Consider the following 18,173-nt stretch of genomic DNA (forward strand, 5'->3'; position numbering starts at 1 on the left):
GTATTTCAGTAGCAATAAACAGAACCAAGCTGGGAGGATGAGATGAGATGAGAGTAAGTTAAAATTCCACAAAGCTTGCTCTTCTTACGGAAATTCAGGCGGTTTTCCTTCCTTCCTTCTTCCTTCCTTCCTTCCTTCCTTCCTTCCTTCGTTCCTTCCTTCCTTCCTTCCTCTCTCTCTCTCTCTCTCTCTCTTTCTTTCTTTCTTTCTTTTTTTTTTTTTTCTGGCACAGCATTGCTCTGTTGCCCAGGCTGGATGGCAGTAGTGTGATCTCAGCTCAACACAACCTCTGCTTCCAGGGTTCAAATCATTGAGTGAGCCCAGGAAGTGGAGACCAGCCTGGGAAACATAACAAAAGGTAGGGTGGTGCCTGCCTGCAGTCCAGAGGCCAAGGCGGGAGGATCACTTGGGCCCAGAAGGTCGAGACCAGCCTGGACAACATAGCGAACTTGTCTCTACTAAAAAAATTAAAAATATTAGTGGGGGCAGGGTGGTGTGAACCTGTAGTCTGGAGGCCGAGGTGGGAGGATTGCTTGAGCCCAGGAACCCAGGAGGTGGATACCAGCCCGGCCAACAGAGCAAAAGCCTGCCTCTCCTGAAAAAAAAAAAAAAAAATAGCAGGGTGGAATGGCACACACCCATAGTCCTAAGACCGAGGAGGAAGGATCGCTTGAGCCCAGGAGGTTGAGGCCAGCCTGGCCAACATAGCAAAACACAGTTTCTATTAAAAAAAAAAAAAAATAGCGTGGGCAGGGTGGTGCATGCCTGTAGCCCTGAGGCTGGGCCGGGAGGACTGATTGAGACCAGGAGGTCGAGACCAACCTGGTCAACAGAGCAAAACCATCTCTACTGAAAAAACAAAAATAAAAATATTAGTGGGGGCAGGGTGGTGCATGCCTGTAGTCCCAAGATCGAGGCGGGAGAATTGGCTAAGGCGGATGTAACCAACACCACAATCACATCCCATAAGTAAATACCTTTTCCTCTCTCCCGGGCTACAGGTAAAGGATGGTAATTGTGCACACCATACTTAGATTCACTTTCAAAAATGTAATCATAGGTTAGAGGGCCTTGGACTGTTTTTTTAGTTCCAACAGATGTAGAAGTATGGGATTTTTCCTAGGAACTCTCTAGTAACAAGAAATTTGGGCCACGCATGGTGGCTCACACTTGTAATCCCAGCATTTTGGAGGACACAGCTAGTGGATCACTTGAACCCGGGAGTAGGAGGTTGCAGAGAGCCACGATCACACCACTGCACCCCAGCCTGGCCAACAAAGTAAGACCCTGTCTCAAAATAAATAAATAAATAAATAAGTAAAGCTCACTCAGATCATTCTTTCTGGGCTCAAGTGATCCTCTCACCTCCGCCTCTGGACTACAGGCGCGTGCCACCCCACCCCTGCTACTCATTTGGTTTGCTTGTTTGTTTTTTTAGTAGAGACAGTTTCGCTATGTTGGCCAGGCTGGTCCGGACATCCCGGACTCAAGCGATCTGCCCGCCTTTGCAGAGTAGTAGCCCAGGGGACAGTGTGGGGTGACCAGGTTTCTGAGGAGGGGAGGACAGAGGTACTGGGGACAAGGAGCAGGGTCTCGGGGGAGATCTGGACCCTTGGGAGCCTCCCACCCTCACTCTGTCATCACCTAGCATCCCTGGAGACAAGTCTGTGACCTTGCACTTCATTTGGTGACTCTCAGTCCATTCTGGAAGGTGGGAAGAGAGCCAGCCAGCAGCATTAAAGCCCTACTGTGTGGCAAGGGAGAAGCTAGGGTAGGTCCCCGATGTTGTCTCAGTTAGCCATGGCATCAACCAGGACGGATTATCATCTCCACTTTCAGATCCAGCACACAGGAAGCGGCTCCAGCTGAATGGCAGACATGCCTAGCTGAGTCACTGCCAGAATTCCTTTTTTTTTTTTTTTTCCCTAGGCCTTTGATGATATTGCCAAATACTTCTCTAAGAAAGAGTGGGAAAAGATGAAATGCTCGGAGAGAATCATCTCTGTGTATATGAAGAGAAAGTATGAGGCCATGAATAAACCAGGTAACAGAAAGTTCTAGGCACAGACAAGTCTGGGGACACATGAGCATCCCTTTTCCTGCTTTGGCTACTTCTTAGCTGCAGAAAGTGCCCCACAATTTTTTCTGTGCAGGGAAAAACCGCAAGGCAACTTCTGGGTGTTCAGTTCTTCTGTATCCTGTCAGGGCTGAGGACAGGGAGTGGCCACAGTGGAGCTCAGACCTGGATCCTGCACGTTTCTCTCCCGTAGGTGTCTGTTCTGATGAGCCCAACTGTCTCTGTGGCGTCCTGGCACCCTGCCACCGACTGTACCTTCTTTCTTTCAGCTTGTCTCTCTCTCCTTTTTTTTTTTTTTTTTTTTTTAGTCAGAGTCTCAGTCTGTCACCTAGGCTAGAGTGTAGTACTGCAATCATAGCTCACTGTAGCCTCAAACTCCTGGGCTCAAACAATCTTCCTGCCCAGCCTCTGGAGTAGCTGAGGCTACAGGCACGTGCCACCATGCCCAACTTATATTATTTTATGTTTTGTAGATACGGGGTCTCTCTATGTTGCCCAGGCTCGTCTTGAGCTCCTGGCCTCAACTTTTCCTCCATCCTCAGCTTCCCAAAGTGCTGGTACAACAGACATGAGCCACCATGCCAGACCTAAGCTTGTCTCTTAAAGAATAAACATTTTGCTTCTTTCTAGGTTTCAAGGTCACCCTCCCACCTTTCGTGCGTAATAAACGGGCCGCAGACTTCCAGGGGAATGATTTTGATAATGACCGTAACCGCAGGAATCAGGGTGAGGAGATGGGAAGGGGCTGGAAAGGGTCTCCTTAAGTCCAACTGGTTTTCAGCTCAGCTACCTGGGAAAGATCCTCAGGCATTTGTTCCCTCATACACATAAGTGCTGAGTGAAAAAAAAAAATGCATACAGAACGTTAACTACAGAGGCCATTCATATAAAAATTTAAAACATGCAAAAGAAGAATGTATATTTTTATGGATAATAAGTAAATGGTAAATGTATAAAAACATGAATGCAAATAAAATGCCATCAAATTGAGAAGAATGGCTGTAAGTGGAGAAGGAGGGAGGATAGGGACAGATGAGTACTGCATAGACAGCTTCAGCCGTGACTTGCTGATAGTGTGTTTTGTTTATTTGTTTATTTTTTCTCTCTCTTTTTGTGATGGAGTTTCACTCTTGTTGCCCAGGCTGGAGTACAATAGCATAATCTCAGCTCACTGCAACCTTCAACTCCTGGGTTCAAGCGATTCTCCTGCACCTGCCTCCCGAGCAGCTGGAATTACAGGCACTGCACCTACACCCAGCTAATTTTGGTATTTTTGGTAGAGATGGGTTTCACCATGTTGGCCAGACTGGTCTCAAATTTCCTGACCTCAGGTGATCCACCTGCCTCAGCCTCCCAAAGAGTTGAGTTTACAAGCGTGAGTTACCACTCCTGGTGTGTTTATAGAATTTCTAATATTCTGAAAAAATAAATCAGATCTAACATAGCAGTGGGATAATGTTGAGATCAAACTGGACTCAATAGTATTCCACATACTTTTCTGTGTGTTTGAAATATTTCTTTTTTAAAGGGCATATTGTTCTTGCTAAGCACTGTTAATGAATCAAAGGACAGTTAAGAAAACGTTACAAGTGAAAACTTAAAAAAAAACTTTAAATCGCAGATCCGCAAAAAACTTCCAGAGTTCGTTTCATTAACAGAATGTCCGTATTGGATAAGTATCTTACGAAGAGGATGAACACATTATGTAATAAAGATCGCTGTTTCACTGTATTTTATCAAAACCAAATCGCCTTCTCATTCCCAAAAAACCCTGAATCTCCATGACGAGCTTGGAAGAGAGTTTGAAACACTGAAAGAGTGAATCTAGTGCTTGAGTATCTGCCAAGTTTTTGACATTAAAGGAGTGTTTTTATACTGAAAATATTTCAGAGCCACTGGACTAAATCATCCATGGTTCATCACACATTTAACAGCTTAATTCACATACTATAAGATTCACCCATTTCAAGTGTACAATGATTTTTAGTTGTTGCACATCTTGGGTGGATACAGTTCAGATTCCCAACCGATCAATTTAATTATTTGGGAGAAAGTAAAAGATACGTAATGAAATAAGATGAGAGTGTGATGGGGTTTAGTCCCCATTTGATAAACTATGAGATGGAAAATTCTGAACTGATGCCACAGATAAGTGAACCAACCATTACTAAATGTAATTCAGAAGCAAATCTCAAATAACTCCTCAACAATGAGTGGACTCATAACCCTCTGCTGCAGAATGCCCTCATGCGACAGAAGTCTCTCTAGAGTTTGGAAATCTTTCCCAACCAAGAAAAATTCTGATGTGTTCTCTTTCAGTTGAACGTCCTCAGATGACTTTCGGCATGCTCCAGGGAATCTTCCCAAAGGTGAGTATCTCTCAAATCTAAAGGACCAGAGAACCTTTGTCCCTTCACGGATGCGAACACTGGTAAGAGTGGGAGAATATCAAAAATGCCCTCACTGCCTCCTTCTCCCCATGTCTATCACAACACCTGATGTAGCACCGACGGCTTGATAATACTAAGAGTTGTGATCCTTAATACTTCTTTTGTTTTCATAGTGATGCCAGATATTCTAAACAGTTTACATGGATTAATTTATTTAATACTTAAGAAGACCTATATGACGATGTTTCTATTATTATCTCCAAATAATAACGAGTCACACACTTCAGTTTTCATCCATATAAAAGCCATGTGACTTGGCGCAAATCTTCTAAGTTCTTTGAACTCCAGATTCCTGGTCCGTGAAATGGAAGTAAAGAATCATAGTTCATGTTATAGATCCTAGCTATCAGCAGCATAATAATAAAATGAGGCTATCGTGGAACAGAGATGTTAAAGAATGTTCCTGGGGTACAGTGGCAGGGGTAGTCGAATCCAGAGCTCCAAGCCATTTAAAGCTCATTCACGTTTGCATTTGTTTATGAAGTTCAGATGTTGCTCACTAGGGCTTTACCCCATAGGGCCTGCTGGTGCTTCTGTTGAGACACCCACTCTCACAACAGGAAGGACCAGCTGGCCTCTGCTCTGTCACCGGGGCCACTCGCATCGCTTAGGAATCCTTTGACTCTTGGCCCCTCCCTCCTTCGAGCTCCACGAAGGCCTTGCCTACACCTGGGGCATCCTGGAAGCCCCAGTCCCAGCCCAGGGGATCCATCGGAGGCCCCTGAATAAGTGATCCCACAAGTGCAGATTCAACTCTGGTTTAGAGGGTAAAGGGATCTGGGAGTTGGGTTGCCATTGTGGAGACCGAATTCAAAGAAGGATCATGAAAAGTATTAGATTTTTATTATTACTACATTTAAACAGTGTTTGCAAGCTCAGAGAGGACATTCCTTTAGCCTGTTTTACACGTATTTTTCACTATTTCATAAGTGAAAAAGCTGTATAAATGTAGCTTAACAATGTTGGTCAGTGACACATCCCAGTAAAACCAGAATTGGTATGGGTCCAGGCTGGGCTGAGGAGCTTGCCCAGCTCCAGATGAGATGTTAGAGATGACTTCCAGAGACACGGACTGGAGTTTTCATCCATATAAAAAACCATGTGACTTGGGGCAAGTCTTCCAAATTTTCTCAGCTCCAGTTTCCATAAAATGGAAACAAAGAATCATAGTTCATAAATCGTTTGGAGGCATTAAATTTAATCCCGAAGTCCTGATGACATGAAAGGTGCTCAAGCATTTCTATCTGTGATGACCTGGGATCATATCACACTCAACTCAATGCCTGATACCCAATACAGGTGTACTTCAGAGATATTGCAGGTTCGGTTCCAAAACACTGCAATAAAGTGAGTCACACACATTTTGTGTGTGTGTGTTTTGCAGTGCATAAAAACATTATGTTTACACTATACTGTAGTCTTCTAAGTGTGCAATAGCATTATGTCTAAAAATGTACCTGCCTTAATTTTAAAATAATTAATTGTTTAAAATGCTAACAATCTTCTGAGCCTTCAGTGAGTCACATTCTTTTTGCTGGTGGAGGGTCTTGTCTCGGTGTTGATGGCTGCTGGCTGATCAAGGTGGTGATTGTTGAAGGGTGGAGTGGCTGTGGCAGCTTCATAAAAGAAGACAACAATGAAATTTGCGACATCGATTAGCTCTCCCTTTCATGAAGCACATCTCTGTAGTATGTGATGCTATTGGATAGCATTTTACCCACAGTAGAACTTCTTTCAAAGTTGGAGTGGATCCTCTCTAGCTATGAAAGTCCTAGATGGCATCTTCTTCCAATAGAAGGCTATTTTATCCATACTGGAATCTGTTGTTTAGTGTAGCCACCTTCAACAGTGATCTTAGCTAGATCTTCTGGATAAGTTGCTTCAGCTTCTCCATCAGGGTTTGCTGCTTCTCCTTGCACTTTTATGTTATGGAGACGGCTTCCTTCCGTAAACCTCACGAACCACCCTCTGCTAGCTTCACACATTTCTCCTGCAGCTTCTTCACCTCTCTCAGCTTTCATGGACTTGAAGAGGGTTCGGGTCTTGCTCTGAATTAGACTTTGGCTTAAGGGAATGTTGTGGCTGGGTTTATGTTCTATCCTGACCACCCAAACTTTCTCTATTTGAGCAATAAGGCTGTTTTGCTTGGTTTTTCGTGTGTTCACTGGAGTATTAGTATTATTATTTCCTTCAGGACTTTTCCTTTGCATTATATACTATTATTTCCTTCAAGAACTTTTCCTTTGCATTCACAGCTTGGCTGTTTGGTGCAAGAGGCCGAGCTTTCAGCCTGTCTTGGCTTTCAGCATGCCTTCCTCACTAAGCTTAGCCATTTCTAGCTTCTGATTTAAAGTGAGAGACATGCGACTCTTCCTTTCATTTGAACACTTAGTGGCCATTGTAGGGTTTTTAATTGTCCTAATTTCAGTGTTGCTGTGTCTCAGGAAATAGGGAGGCCCAAGAAAAGGAGGAGAGATGGGGAACAGCTCATTGGTGGAGCAGTCAGAACACACACAACATTGGTCGATTAAGTTTATCATCTTCTATAGGTGCAGTTCCTGCTACCCCCAAAATAATTACGCAAGCCCCCCCCCCACCCTGTTTCCTGTTCAGCATGTACTCCCCTCATCCGATTCCCCTCTATCAGTCACTGACAGTTAATAAATACTTGCAAACGTCCCTCAGTTGTTTGCTCCTGTCATTGTGCACACAGCTCTGTGCACATGTGTGAATATTTCTTTAGGATAGATTCTTAGAAGTGCAATTGCTGCATCAAAGGAGTCATTTATTTAACAAAAACGTAATGCGTGCATACTTTTGCTGAGAGCTGTTCTAGGTGCTGGAGAGACATCAGGGAACAAGGCAGACAGATGTTCCTGACCACCATTCTAGAGGAGGATGTTTTCAGTTGTTGGTTTTCTACTTTCTTTCTTTCTTTCTTTCTTTCTTCTTTCTTTCTTTCTTTCCTTCTTTTTCTTTCATTCATTCTTTCGTTCTTTCTTTCCTTCAGTCTCTCTCTCTCTCTCTCTATCACTCTCTCCCTTTCTTTCTTTCTTTGCGTCTTTCTTTCATTCTTTTGACAGGGTCTTGCTCTGTCCAGGCTGGAATGGAGGGGGGTGATCATACCTCAATGTAGCCTTGAACTACTCGGCTCAAGCAATCCTCCCACCTCAGCCTCCAGAGTCGCTGTGACTACAGGCACGCACCATCATGCCCCATTAATTTTTTTAGGTTTTGTCTAGAGAAGGTCGCTGTATTATCCAGGCTGGTCTTGAACTCCTGGGCTCAAGTGATCCTCCCACCTTCATCTCCTAAAGTGCTGGGATTACAGGCATTAGTCTCCTTGCCTGGCCTCCAGTTTTTATTTTGATAGAGACTATACACTTCAGTCCTGGAGCAGGATTCTGCAGCAGGTGGTTGGGCATCTTGGCCTTTGCTCTCTGAACGATTTTCAAGTTCAAGGTCTGGGACGGTCCATTTGGGAGTATGTGGGAGGAGACACAGATGAAATCGTCATCTGGGGAATGTGGAGGAATGAGGAAGATGCGTGCACTGTAGACCCTGTGATGGACAGGGAATAGAAGAGTCCACTTCGTCTCCATGCAGGGGAGAAACGGTGGGAACGTCCCCTGGACAGAAGCATGAGACTGCCCGTCAAGGGTCTCACCAAGGGCCTGGGGGCTGGGGTGGGGACGATGATTTGGAAATGGGACAGTTCTTTCTCACAGGTACCACTGCACGGTGCAGAGGGGAAACAGTTGTGGGGAAGGGTTAGAACAAACCATTGTGTGCGAATGGAGACATTAAGGTTCCATTCACACACAACGGACTTGAAACACCAGACCCGGGTGGAGGCAGGATTGGAGCTGTTTTTACCCTTTGTGGCCCATCACCTTGGCCTCCTGGTTCTCCCCAGCCTTGGAAGGAGGACACTATCATCATTATGCCTATATGATAGATGAGAGACGGAGTCTCAGACAGATGGTAGGCGTCTTGTCACAGGTCCTACAGCTGGCAGGTGCAGGAGGGGCTGAGTTTGGAGCTCACTGACTCTAGAAACATTAAGGAGGACAGATGTGTGTGATGGAGGGAGGGAGAATTGAACAAGCCCCGGGTTCTGTCCCCAGTCACAAGGTAGAGGCTGTGGGTTCATTTTCCCAAGACAAGGAGCCCTAGGAGAGAGAGAGTGCAGGGAGGGAGAGGCAATCGTGGTCATAGTGGGGACAGTGGGAGACAGAGATATGCAGGGTGGGCAGAAGAGGGGCAGGCAAAGAAACAGGGGAGACCCAAGGCCAATGTGGGCTTCCCCTGCATTTTGGCACAAGTCTCAATCTGTTTTATTCTCCAAAAGAAAACTGACAGGCTGGGTGTGGTAGCTCACGCCTGTAATCCCAGCACTTTGGTAGGCTAAGGCGGTGTATCCCCTTACGACAGGAGTTCAAGACCAGCCTGGCCAAGACGGTGAAATCCCATCTCTACTAAAAATACAAATATATATATATATGTATTAGCCAGGCATTGGAGGTGCATGCCTGTAGTCTCAGCTAATAGGGCAGCTGAGGCAGGAGGATCACTTGAACTCCAAAGGTGGAGACTGCAGTGAGTCGAGATTGTGCCACTGCACTCCAGCCTGGGTGACAGAGATTCTATCTCAATAAATAAATAAATAAGAAAGAAAGAGAAAAAGAAAATTCACTTCACAGGCAATAGATAGTTATAAAGGGATACTTTATGGAAGATTTCATAGGGGAGACTGATGGAAAGAAAGGAAGTATAAATTTTACAGAGCTGAGCAGTTCACTGCAAAAATCACCAGAACTGCCTTTTTCTCCAAAAATATTACCCCTAAGCTATACTACTACTGGTTCTTCTAATCCTTCCCTCTATTCCGCATCCTCAAATTGTCCATTTTCTTATTGGGATAATTTTCCTCTGCCCAGATCTGGGTCCTCAACAACATGTAACACTGTCTTCAGGTGTTTGAATGTCCATTGTTTTAGCTCATGTTCCCAAGGAAACAGAATTTGGGCCACACAGGACACCTCTAGACAGACTATACTGAGAAACCATGTCTGGAACAGTGCATGGGGGAGGAGAAGAGAGGCAATTTACATACCTGGCTCTCACTCCTGGTTCCTTTTCTTATTGGTCAAAATTTACCCCACAGGCACGAACTCCCCTACACTTCTAGATTGCGTCACCTGCCCCTTTGACAGCTGTCTGGGAAGCCAGATCCCACACTTTGAAGTGTAGTGTTTCATACAATCCAAAAGTGGGAGCAGAGGCCAGGCGTGGTGGCTCACGCCTGTAATCCTAGAACTTTGAGAGGCTGAGGCAGGCGGATCATGAGGTCAGGAGTTCAAGACCAGCCTGGCCAGCATGGTGAAACCCCATCTCTATCAACAATACAAAAATTAGCTGGGCATGGTGGTGCATGCCTGTAATCCCAGCTACTCGGGAGGCTGAGGCAAGAGAATCACTTGACCCTGGGAGGCAGAAGTTGCAGTGAGCTGAGATCGCACCACTGCACTTCAGCCTGGGTGACAGCAAGACTCCATCTAAAAAACAAACAAACAAACAAAAGTGGTAGCAGAAGTCAGAAAACCCAGGTATGTAGCTACTTTGCCTGGTTGTACAGGATCAGCCAAGGGTGAAAACTGAATACTCCAACGAAAGTCCTAAGTTCACTGAGTAATTGGAGTAGCCATCTGTGTTAATTAATTGCCTTTATCTGAAAGAAAAAATAAAGCTCACATCTCTATGACAACCAGGTGCTTACAGCTTGGAGCAAGGCACCTAGGGTAAACTCCCCCGGTGACAGGGAGACAAGGACATCATCTTCCTTGATGTTCACATTTCAAAGAGACGGCTCCAAGGCCCTGAAGAAAGACATTTCTAGGGGCTGGGCATGGTGGCTCACGCCTGTAATCCCAACACTTTGGGAGGCTGAGGCTGGAGGATCACTTGAGGCCTGGAGTTCAAGTTCAAGACATTCCTGGGTTCTAGGGTGGCCAGAGGCTTACAGATCAAAGGAAGAATTTACAAATACAAATTTTCTCAAGGAAATGCTCTAAGGAAAGTGAAATGGGGAAAGGTCTCTTCTTGCCCTTTTGGCAACAGGAAAAACTCAATTTTATGTTTAGTTACCCTTACAATTTCCCCCTATTGTTATTCTTTTATAGTAACACTGCAATTTTCAAATTATCTCCACTGCTGTTTCTATCTTTCTCTGGGTAGTTTACAGCCACCTAGATATCCAACAAGTCCATAGTAAGATGCAAAGCAAAGCAATTATCAGGATTATAATAGAATGACTCTTTTTCTTTTTTGGGGGGGACAGAGTTCAGCTCTTGTTGCCTAGGTTGGGGTGCAATGGTGCAATGTTGGCTCACTGCAACCTCTGTCTCCCGAGTTCAAGCTGCTCTCCTGCCTCAGCCTCCCGAGTAACTGGGATTACAGGCATGGGCCACCACGCCCAGCTAATTTTGTATTTTTTAGTAGAGATGGGGTTTCACCATGTTAGCCAGGCTGGTCTTGAAATCCTCACCCAAGGTGATCAGCCCACCTTGGCCTCCCAAAGTGTTAGGATTACAGACTTAAGCCACCATGCCCTGCCTAGAAAGAATTTTTAAATTCAGTATAAAGCTCACCTTGTTGGAGTGGGGGGAACTTAACACATCATACTGATTAATTGTGTCAAAGTCAAAATAAATTATAGAGACAAATCCCTAAATCAAATGCTCTATTTGGGAATCACAAAATTGCAATTCAGGGCATACACACGGACTAGGGTGGTCTTCAGTATGTGCAACGAACAAAGAGAAGTTGGAAGTTTTATTAGAAAGAAAAATGTTACATATTGTTTTGAAATGAGGCTCATTGGCCCTGGAGAAGCTGGTTCATTCGCACAATCAGCTTTCACATTCCCTCTTTTGATCAACATCTTTCTTTGAAAACCTCACTGATCAGCCATCTTTTTTTTTTTTTTTTTTTTTTTTTTTTTTTTTTTTTGAGACGGAGTCTCGCTCTGTCGCCCGGGCTGGAGTGCAGTGGCCGGATCTCAGCTCATTGCAAGTTCCACCTCCCAGGTTTACGCCATTCTCCTGCCTCAGCCTCCCGAGTAGCCGGGACTACAGGCGCCCGTCACCTCGCCCGGCTAGCTTTTTTGTATTTTTTAGTAGAGACGGGGGTTTCACCGTGTTAGCCAGGATGGTCTCGAACTCCTGACCTCGTGATCCGCCCGTCTCGGCCTCCCAAAGTGCTGGGATTACAGGCTTGAGCCACTGCGCCCGGCTGATCAGCCATCTTAAAGTGAGGCTTCATTGTCACTCCATGCCAGGATGGACCTGGGCCGACTGTCTTTGTCCCATGTCAAGGGAAAGGTAAGGGAGTCGATATCAGGGACATGGGCCACATTCGAGCCAAAAAGAGGAGAGAAGGAAAAAAAAAATTCAGGCATGTTTGTCTGGAGTTCAGCATCAAGTTCCATCTTATTAGTCCCATCTGTATTAGCATTCATCTTGAAGCACTGGGCCAACATAATCCTGTTGGGAGAACTGGCTTAACAAATATTAGACCAACAAGAATGGAGCTCAGAGATCATAATACAAAACTACTTAGCAATCATTTTATTTTGTATTATTGAGATGGAATCTTGCTCTGTCGCCCAGGTTGGAGTGCAGTGGCACGATCCCGGCTCACTACAGTAGGGAGGGGCCAACAGTCAAAGTGACTCTTAAACCATGTGAGTGGCCCCAGTTACAGAGCAGAGGACAGCTGGTCCTTCCTGTTGCGAGAGTGGATGTCTCAATGGAAGCACCAGCCGACCCTATGGGGTAAAGCCCTAGTGAGCAACATCTGAACTTCATAAACAAATGCAAACGTGAATGAGCTTTAAATGGCTTGGAGCTCTGAATTAGACTACCACTGCCACTGTGCCTCAGGAAAATTCTTTAACATCTCTGTACCACGATAGCCTCATTTTATTATTATGTTGCTGATAACTAGGATCTATAACATGAACTATGATTCTTTACTTCCATTTCATGGACCAGGAATCTGGAGCTCAGAGAACTTAGAAGATTTGCGCCAAGTCACATGGCTTTTATATGGATGAAAACTGAAGTGTGTGACTCATTATTATTTGGAGATAATAATAGAAACAACATCATAGAGGTCTTCTTAAGGATTAAATAAATTAATCCATGTGAACTGCTTAAAATAGTATCTGGCATCACTATGAAAACAAAAGAAGTATTAAGGATCACAACTCTTAGGATTATGAAGCCGTCGATGCTACATCAGGTGTTGTGATAGACATGGGGAGAAGGAGGCAATGAGGATGTTTTTTATATTCTCCCACTCTTACCAGTGTTCACATCCATGAAGGGAAAAAGGTTCTGTGGTCCATTAGATTTGAGAGATACTCACCTTTGGGAAGATTCCCTGGAGCATGCAGAAAGTCATCTGAGGACGTTCAGCAGAAAGAGAATACATCAGAATTTTTCTTTGTTGGTAAAGATTTCCAAACTCTAGAGATACTTCTGTCACATGAGGGCATTCTGCAGCAGAGGGTTATGAGTCCACTCATTGATGAGGAGTTAGTTGAGATTTGCTTCTGAATTATGTTTAGTCATGGTTGGTGCATTTATCTGTGGCATCAATTCAGAATTTTCCATCTCATGGTTTATCAAATGGGGGTTAAACCCCATCACAGTGTCATCTTATGTCATTACATATCTTTTACTTTTTCCCAAATAATTAAATTGATTGGTTAGGAATCTGAACTGTATCCACTCAAGATGTACAACAACTAAAAATTATTGTACACTTGAAATGGGTGAATCTTATGGTATGTGAATTAAGCTGTTAAATGTGTGATGAACCATGGATGATTTAGTCCAGTGGCTCTGAAATATTTCAGTATAAAGACACTCCTTTAATGTCGAAAGCTTGGCAGATACTCAAGCACTGAATTTTCAGATATCTTATAGTGATTGTGGGAGATGGTAGGATCTGATCTGTTAAGTTGGGAGTAATAAGTCTATTGAGACAGTATGGACATTCTGACCTTGTCTCATAATTGTGCTGTCAGAGCAGAAGAGGAAGTAAACACATATGTCCCCTTTATATTCCTGAAATGTACAACGCTCTCACCCAAGAACCTGTCTTTTTTTCACCCTGTGTTATCTCTGCTCACTGACAAGTGCAAAAGCTCTCTTTGTGTTGGGTGAGGGATCATTCTTTCCAACTCACTTTCCAGCTCATCACAGAGAATCAGGGTTGGTTGGGAATGAGAGGACTATTTGGTTTTGATAAAATGCAAAATAACAGCGATCTTTATTACATAATGTGTTCATCACCATTACTCCTAAGATACCTGTCTGATACCTACATGCTGTTAATGAAACAAACTCTGGAAGTTTTTGGCGGATCCACAGTTTTAATAGTTTCTTTCTTTTTTTGTCACTTTTAACATTTTCTTAACTGTCCTTTGATTCATTAACAGTACTTAGAAGAACAACATGTCCTTTAAAAAAGAAATATTTCAAACACACAGAAAAGTGTAGGGAATAATATTGATTCCAGTCGGATCTCAACATTACCACACAGCTATGTTAGGTCTGATTTATTTATTCAGAATATTAGAAATACTACAAACAGGCTGGGCATAGTACCTCACACTTGTAATCCCAGCACTTTGGGAGGCTGAGGGGGGTGGATCACCTGAGGTCAGGAAGTTTGAGACCAGCCTGGCCAACATGGTGAAACCCTGTCTCTACCAAAAATTAAAAAAAATCAGCTTGGTGTGGGGGCAGGCACCTGTAACCTCAGCTACTCCAGAGGCTAAGGCAGGAGAATCACTTGAATCCAGGAGGTGAAGGTTGGAGTGAGCTGAGATTGCCTTATTGCACTCCAGCCAGGGCAACAAGAGTGAAACTGCATCTCAAAATTAAAAAAACACACGATCAACAAGTTACGGCTGAAGCTTCCTGTGCAACTCTCACCATCCCTGTCTCCCTCCCTCCTCCACTTACAGCCAGTCACCTTAGATGGCTTTTTATTCACATGCATGTTTCTATACATTTACCATTTACTTATTATTCATAAAAATATATATTCTTGTTTTGCATCTTTTTAAGTTTTATGTGAATGGCTTCTGTAGTTAACTTTCTGCATGCAATTTTTTTTTTCACTCAGCACTTGTGTGTATGAGGGAACAAATGCCTGAGGATCTTTCCCAGGTAGCTGAGCTGAAAAGCAGTTGGGCTTCAGGAGACCCTTTCCAGCCCCTTTCCATCTACTCACCCTGATTCCTGTGGTTACAGTCTTTATCAAAATCATTCCCCTGGAAGTCTACGGCCCCTTTATTATGCATGAAAGTTGGAAAGGTAACCTTGAAACCTAGTAAGAAGCAAAATGTTTATTCCTTAAGAGACAAGCTTAGGCCTGGTATGGTGGCTTATGTCTGTAGTACTAGCACTTTGGGAGGCTGAGGCAGGAGGATTGCTTGAGGCCACAGTTTCGAGGCTGCAGTGCACTATGATTGCACTACTGCACTCTAGCCTAGGTGACAGAATGAGACTCAGACTAAAAAAGAGAGAGAGACAAGCCAAGAGAAGGAAGGCTGGGGGGGTGTGGCATGTGGAGTGGGGGGCGGGTGGGGGAGGCTCGGAATGCCGCAGAGACAGTTGGCTCATCAGAACAGACGCCTATGGGAGAAAAACGTGCAGGATCCAGGTACGAGCTCTACTGTGGCCAGTCCCTGCCCTCAGCCTTGACACGATATGGAAGAGCAGAACACCCAGAAGCTGCCTTGCGATTTTTCCCTGCACAAAAGGAAATCGTGGAGCACTTTCTGCAGTCTAAGAAGTAGCCAAAGCAGGAAAAGGAATGCTCATGTGTCCCTAGACTTGTCTGTACCTAGAACTTTCTGTTACCTAGTTTAGTCATGGCCTCTTACTTTCTCTTCATATACACAGAGATGATTTTCTCTGAGGCTTTCACCTTTTCCACTCTTTCTTAGAGAAGTATTTGGCAATATCACCAAAGGCCTAGAAAAAAAAAAAAAACGAATTCTGGCAGTGACTCAGCTAGGCATGTCTGCCATTCAGCTGAGCTGCTTCCTGTGTGCCAGATCTGGGAAGTGGAGATGATAATCCGCCCTCCAACCTCTGACAGAACACGGGGGACCTACCCTAGCTTCTCCCCTGCCACACAGTAGGGCTTTAATGCTGCTGGCTGTCTCTCTTCCCATCTTCCAGAATGGACTGAGAGTCACCAAATGTAGTGCACGGTCACTGACTTGTCTCCAGGGATGCTAGGTGATGACAGAGCAAGGGTGGGAGGCTCCCAAGGGTCCAGATCTCCCCTGAGACCCTGCTTCTTGTTCCCAGTACCTCTGTCCTCCCCTCCTCAGAAACCTGGTCACCCTACTCTGTCCCCTGGACCACTGCTCTGCCCCCTCCAGGTCACCTCACCTTGCTTCTCTTCTCTGATGTTTTTAGCATCATACCTGGGTCTCTTTGCAAAGGCTTCATCTCCATTCATGGGACCGGGAGCAGTCTGACCTGCCAGAGAAACAGCCTGAGTCTTTCACCCACAGGACCAGAGAAATCTGTGAAGGCCGGTCACACTCAGTCACCTGGAATCAGGTGTTCCATTTCTCCATCCGGGGCTTATCTGTCCCTGTGTAAGGACATGGGGAGAAGTCAGATGTAAACAGGCGTCTGACACCCCCACTCAATAAATACAGGAGGGGAAGTGAGTCCCAGAGATAACATGGTCTCTCTGGTGATGGATCTGATCAGGCAGAGGTATGGGGGGTTCTGTTCTGTTGAAGAGAATTGAGCATGACTACTATGAACAGATTTAGAGGCTATTACTGGGTGATTTGTAAATTTTTAGAAGGAAGAGAGCTAGAATTTCTGAGACTACAAGAGCCCGCCAACACTTAGAGAGAATGTGGGGCGTTTCAAGATGCAGCACTCAGCCAGGGGCAGTGGCTCACGCCTGTAATCCCAGCACATTGGGAGGCTGAGGCACGCAGATCACTTGAGCCCAGGAGGTTGAGATCAGCCTGGGAAAGATAGCAAAATTCCCGTGTCTACCAAAAATACAAAAAATTAGCTGGGGGTGGTGACGCAGGCCTGTGCCATCTCAGCACTTTGGGCGGCCAAGGTGAGTGGATCGCTTGAACTCAGGAGGTTGAGACCAGCCTGGCCAACATAGGGAAACCATCTCTAATAAAAAACAAAACAAAAAAACATTAACAAATTAGGGTGGTGCGTGCCTCTCGTCCTGTTGCCCAGGCTGTGGTGCAGTGGTGCGATCATGGCTCACTGCAACCCCCTCTGCCTCGTGGGTTCAAGTGATACACCAGTGGTGGCCTCCAAAACTGCTGGAATTACAAGCATGAGCCACTGTGTCTGGCCCAGATTTCTTAAGTTACTACAGAGTTTCTAGGAAAAATCCCATACCTGAAAATGTTAGAAACTGACAGGAAGGGTTTGAGATTGCCATCTGCTTCATATACACTCCTTATTAAAACTAGATAACAAATGCACCGCAGAAGAGGGGAGGGGTAGGAAGAATGAAAAAAGAAAATCAGCACATGCTTACTCAGATTTTGGAGGAGTTGAAAGAGAAAATCAGAGCGTGCGTACTCTGATTGTGGAAGAATTAAAGAGAGAGAAAGAGCATGCGTACTCTGAACGAAAAGTAGCCAGTCCCAGGGGATGCTTTAGGTGGGAAAATCAGGGTCTCCACAGCCACTTTGAGAAGTTTCTGTCCCTAGAGCCTGGAATGATAGAAGCCACATCAGCTTCGCTTGTTCTGCCTACTCTTCTGACTTCTGATTGGCCAGATGCCGTTCACTAACTGCCCTGATTGGTCCATCATCCTTGTGCAGTGACATTGCAGAATATTGTCTCCTCCTCCAGCCACTTTAAAGTGGGTGGTGGTTAGGCGCCGTCAGGAGACTTTGATCTCTCTGAAGACTGTCCCTGGATCTTGAGTTAAACATCTGTATTCTAGTCTGAACCGTGGGAAGAAAAAAATAGTCGATCTGTGATTTTTCTACTTGAAAGACACAATGTTTACCAAACTAGCACATTTGCAGAGCTTTGCTGTAGTTTTTTTTTTTTTCACGTACAAAATTATTTATTAGAAAGGGCAAACAAGCAGAAACAAAGATGACATTAGAGTGAAATGGCACAATATTTTTGCCCAACGCTACCACCATTTTATTTGAAAACCTGGATGGATTTCCAAGAAACCACAAATGAACAAATTTGACTGAAAACAAATGGAAAAACTAAATAAATCAATAATCATAAAATGAACTAAACACATAAGAATATCCCAGTGGCTTGACTGCTTCTCCTATACTCTCTCCAAGCACCAGGACATTCAGTTTTAGGAGACAATATTTTCATTCCTTTAAGAAAAAAATAATTCCTATATCCATGAAATGGTATTAGGACATCGAAAGTGAAAGACAACTTAGGAATTCCTTTTTAAAGCTAGTCTAACCCCAAGCAAAACTTAACAAAAGGTAGGCTTAAAAAACCCCCAGGCAAACTACTTATGATATGGACAAAAATTCTAAATTAAATATTGTTACTTGAGTAGCTCAATAAAATACC

The 18,173-nt window shown here is 44.4% G+C and overlaps 1 protein-coding gene and 1 pseudogene across 1 annotated transcript; one reads left to right on the forward strand and one right to left on the reverse strand.

The window, feature by feature from the left end:
- Nucleotides 1–1,648: 1,648 nt before the first annotated feature.
- On the forward strand, nt 1,649–5,138 carry LOC117089318 (protein SSX5-like; the record flags this gene model as incomplete). The annotated part of the gene is made up of 5 exons (XM_033220427.1): nt 1,649–1,771; nt 1,930–2,044; nt 2,708–2,803; nt 4,397–4,446; nt 5,088–5,138. Coding segments are annotated over 5 exons (435 nt in total), but the record flags the coding sequence as incomplete, so codon positions are not given.
- Nucleotides 5,139–12,262: 7,124 nt separating this feature from the next.
- LOC117089294 lies at nt 12,263–16,077 on the reverse strand (annotated as a pseudogene).
- Between the last annotated feature and the right edge of the window lie 2,096 nt (nt 16,078–18,173).

Source organism: Trachypithecus francoisi, unplaced genomic scaffold, assembly GCF_009764315.1.
Source record: "Trachypithecus francoisi isolate TF-2019V2 unplaced genomic scaffold, Tfra_2.0 Contig00818, whole genome shotgun sequence".
Lineage (NCBI taxonomy): Eukaryota > Metazoa > Chordata > Mammalia > Primates > Cercopithecidae > Trachypithecus > Trachypithecus francoisi.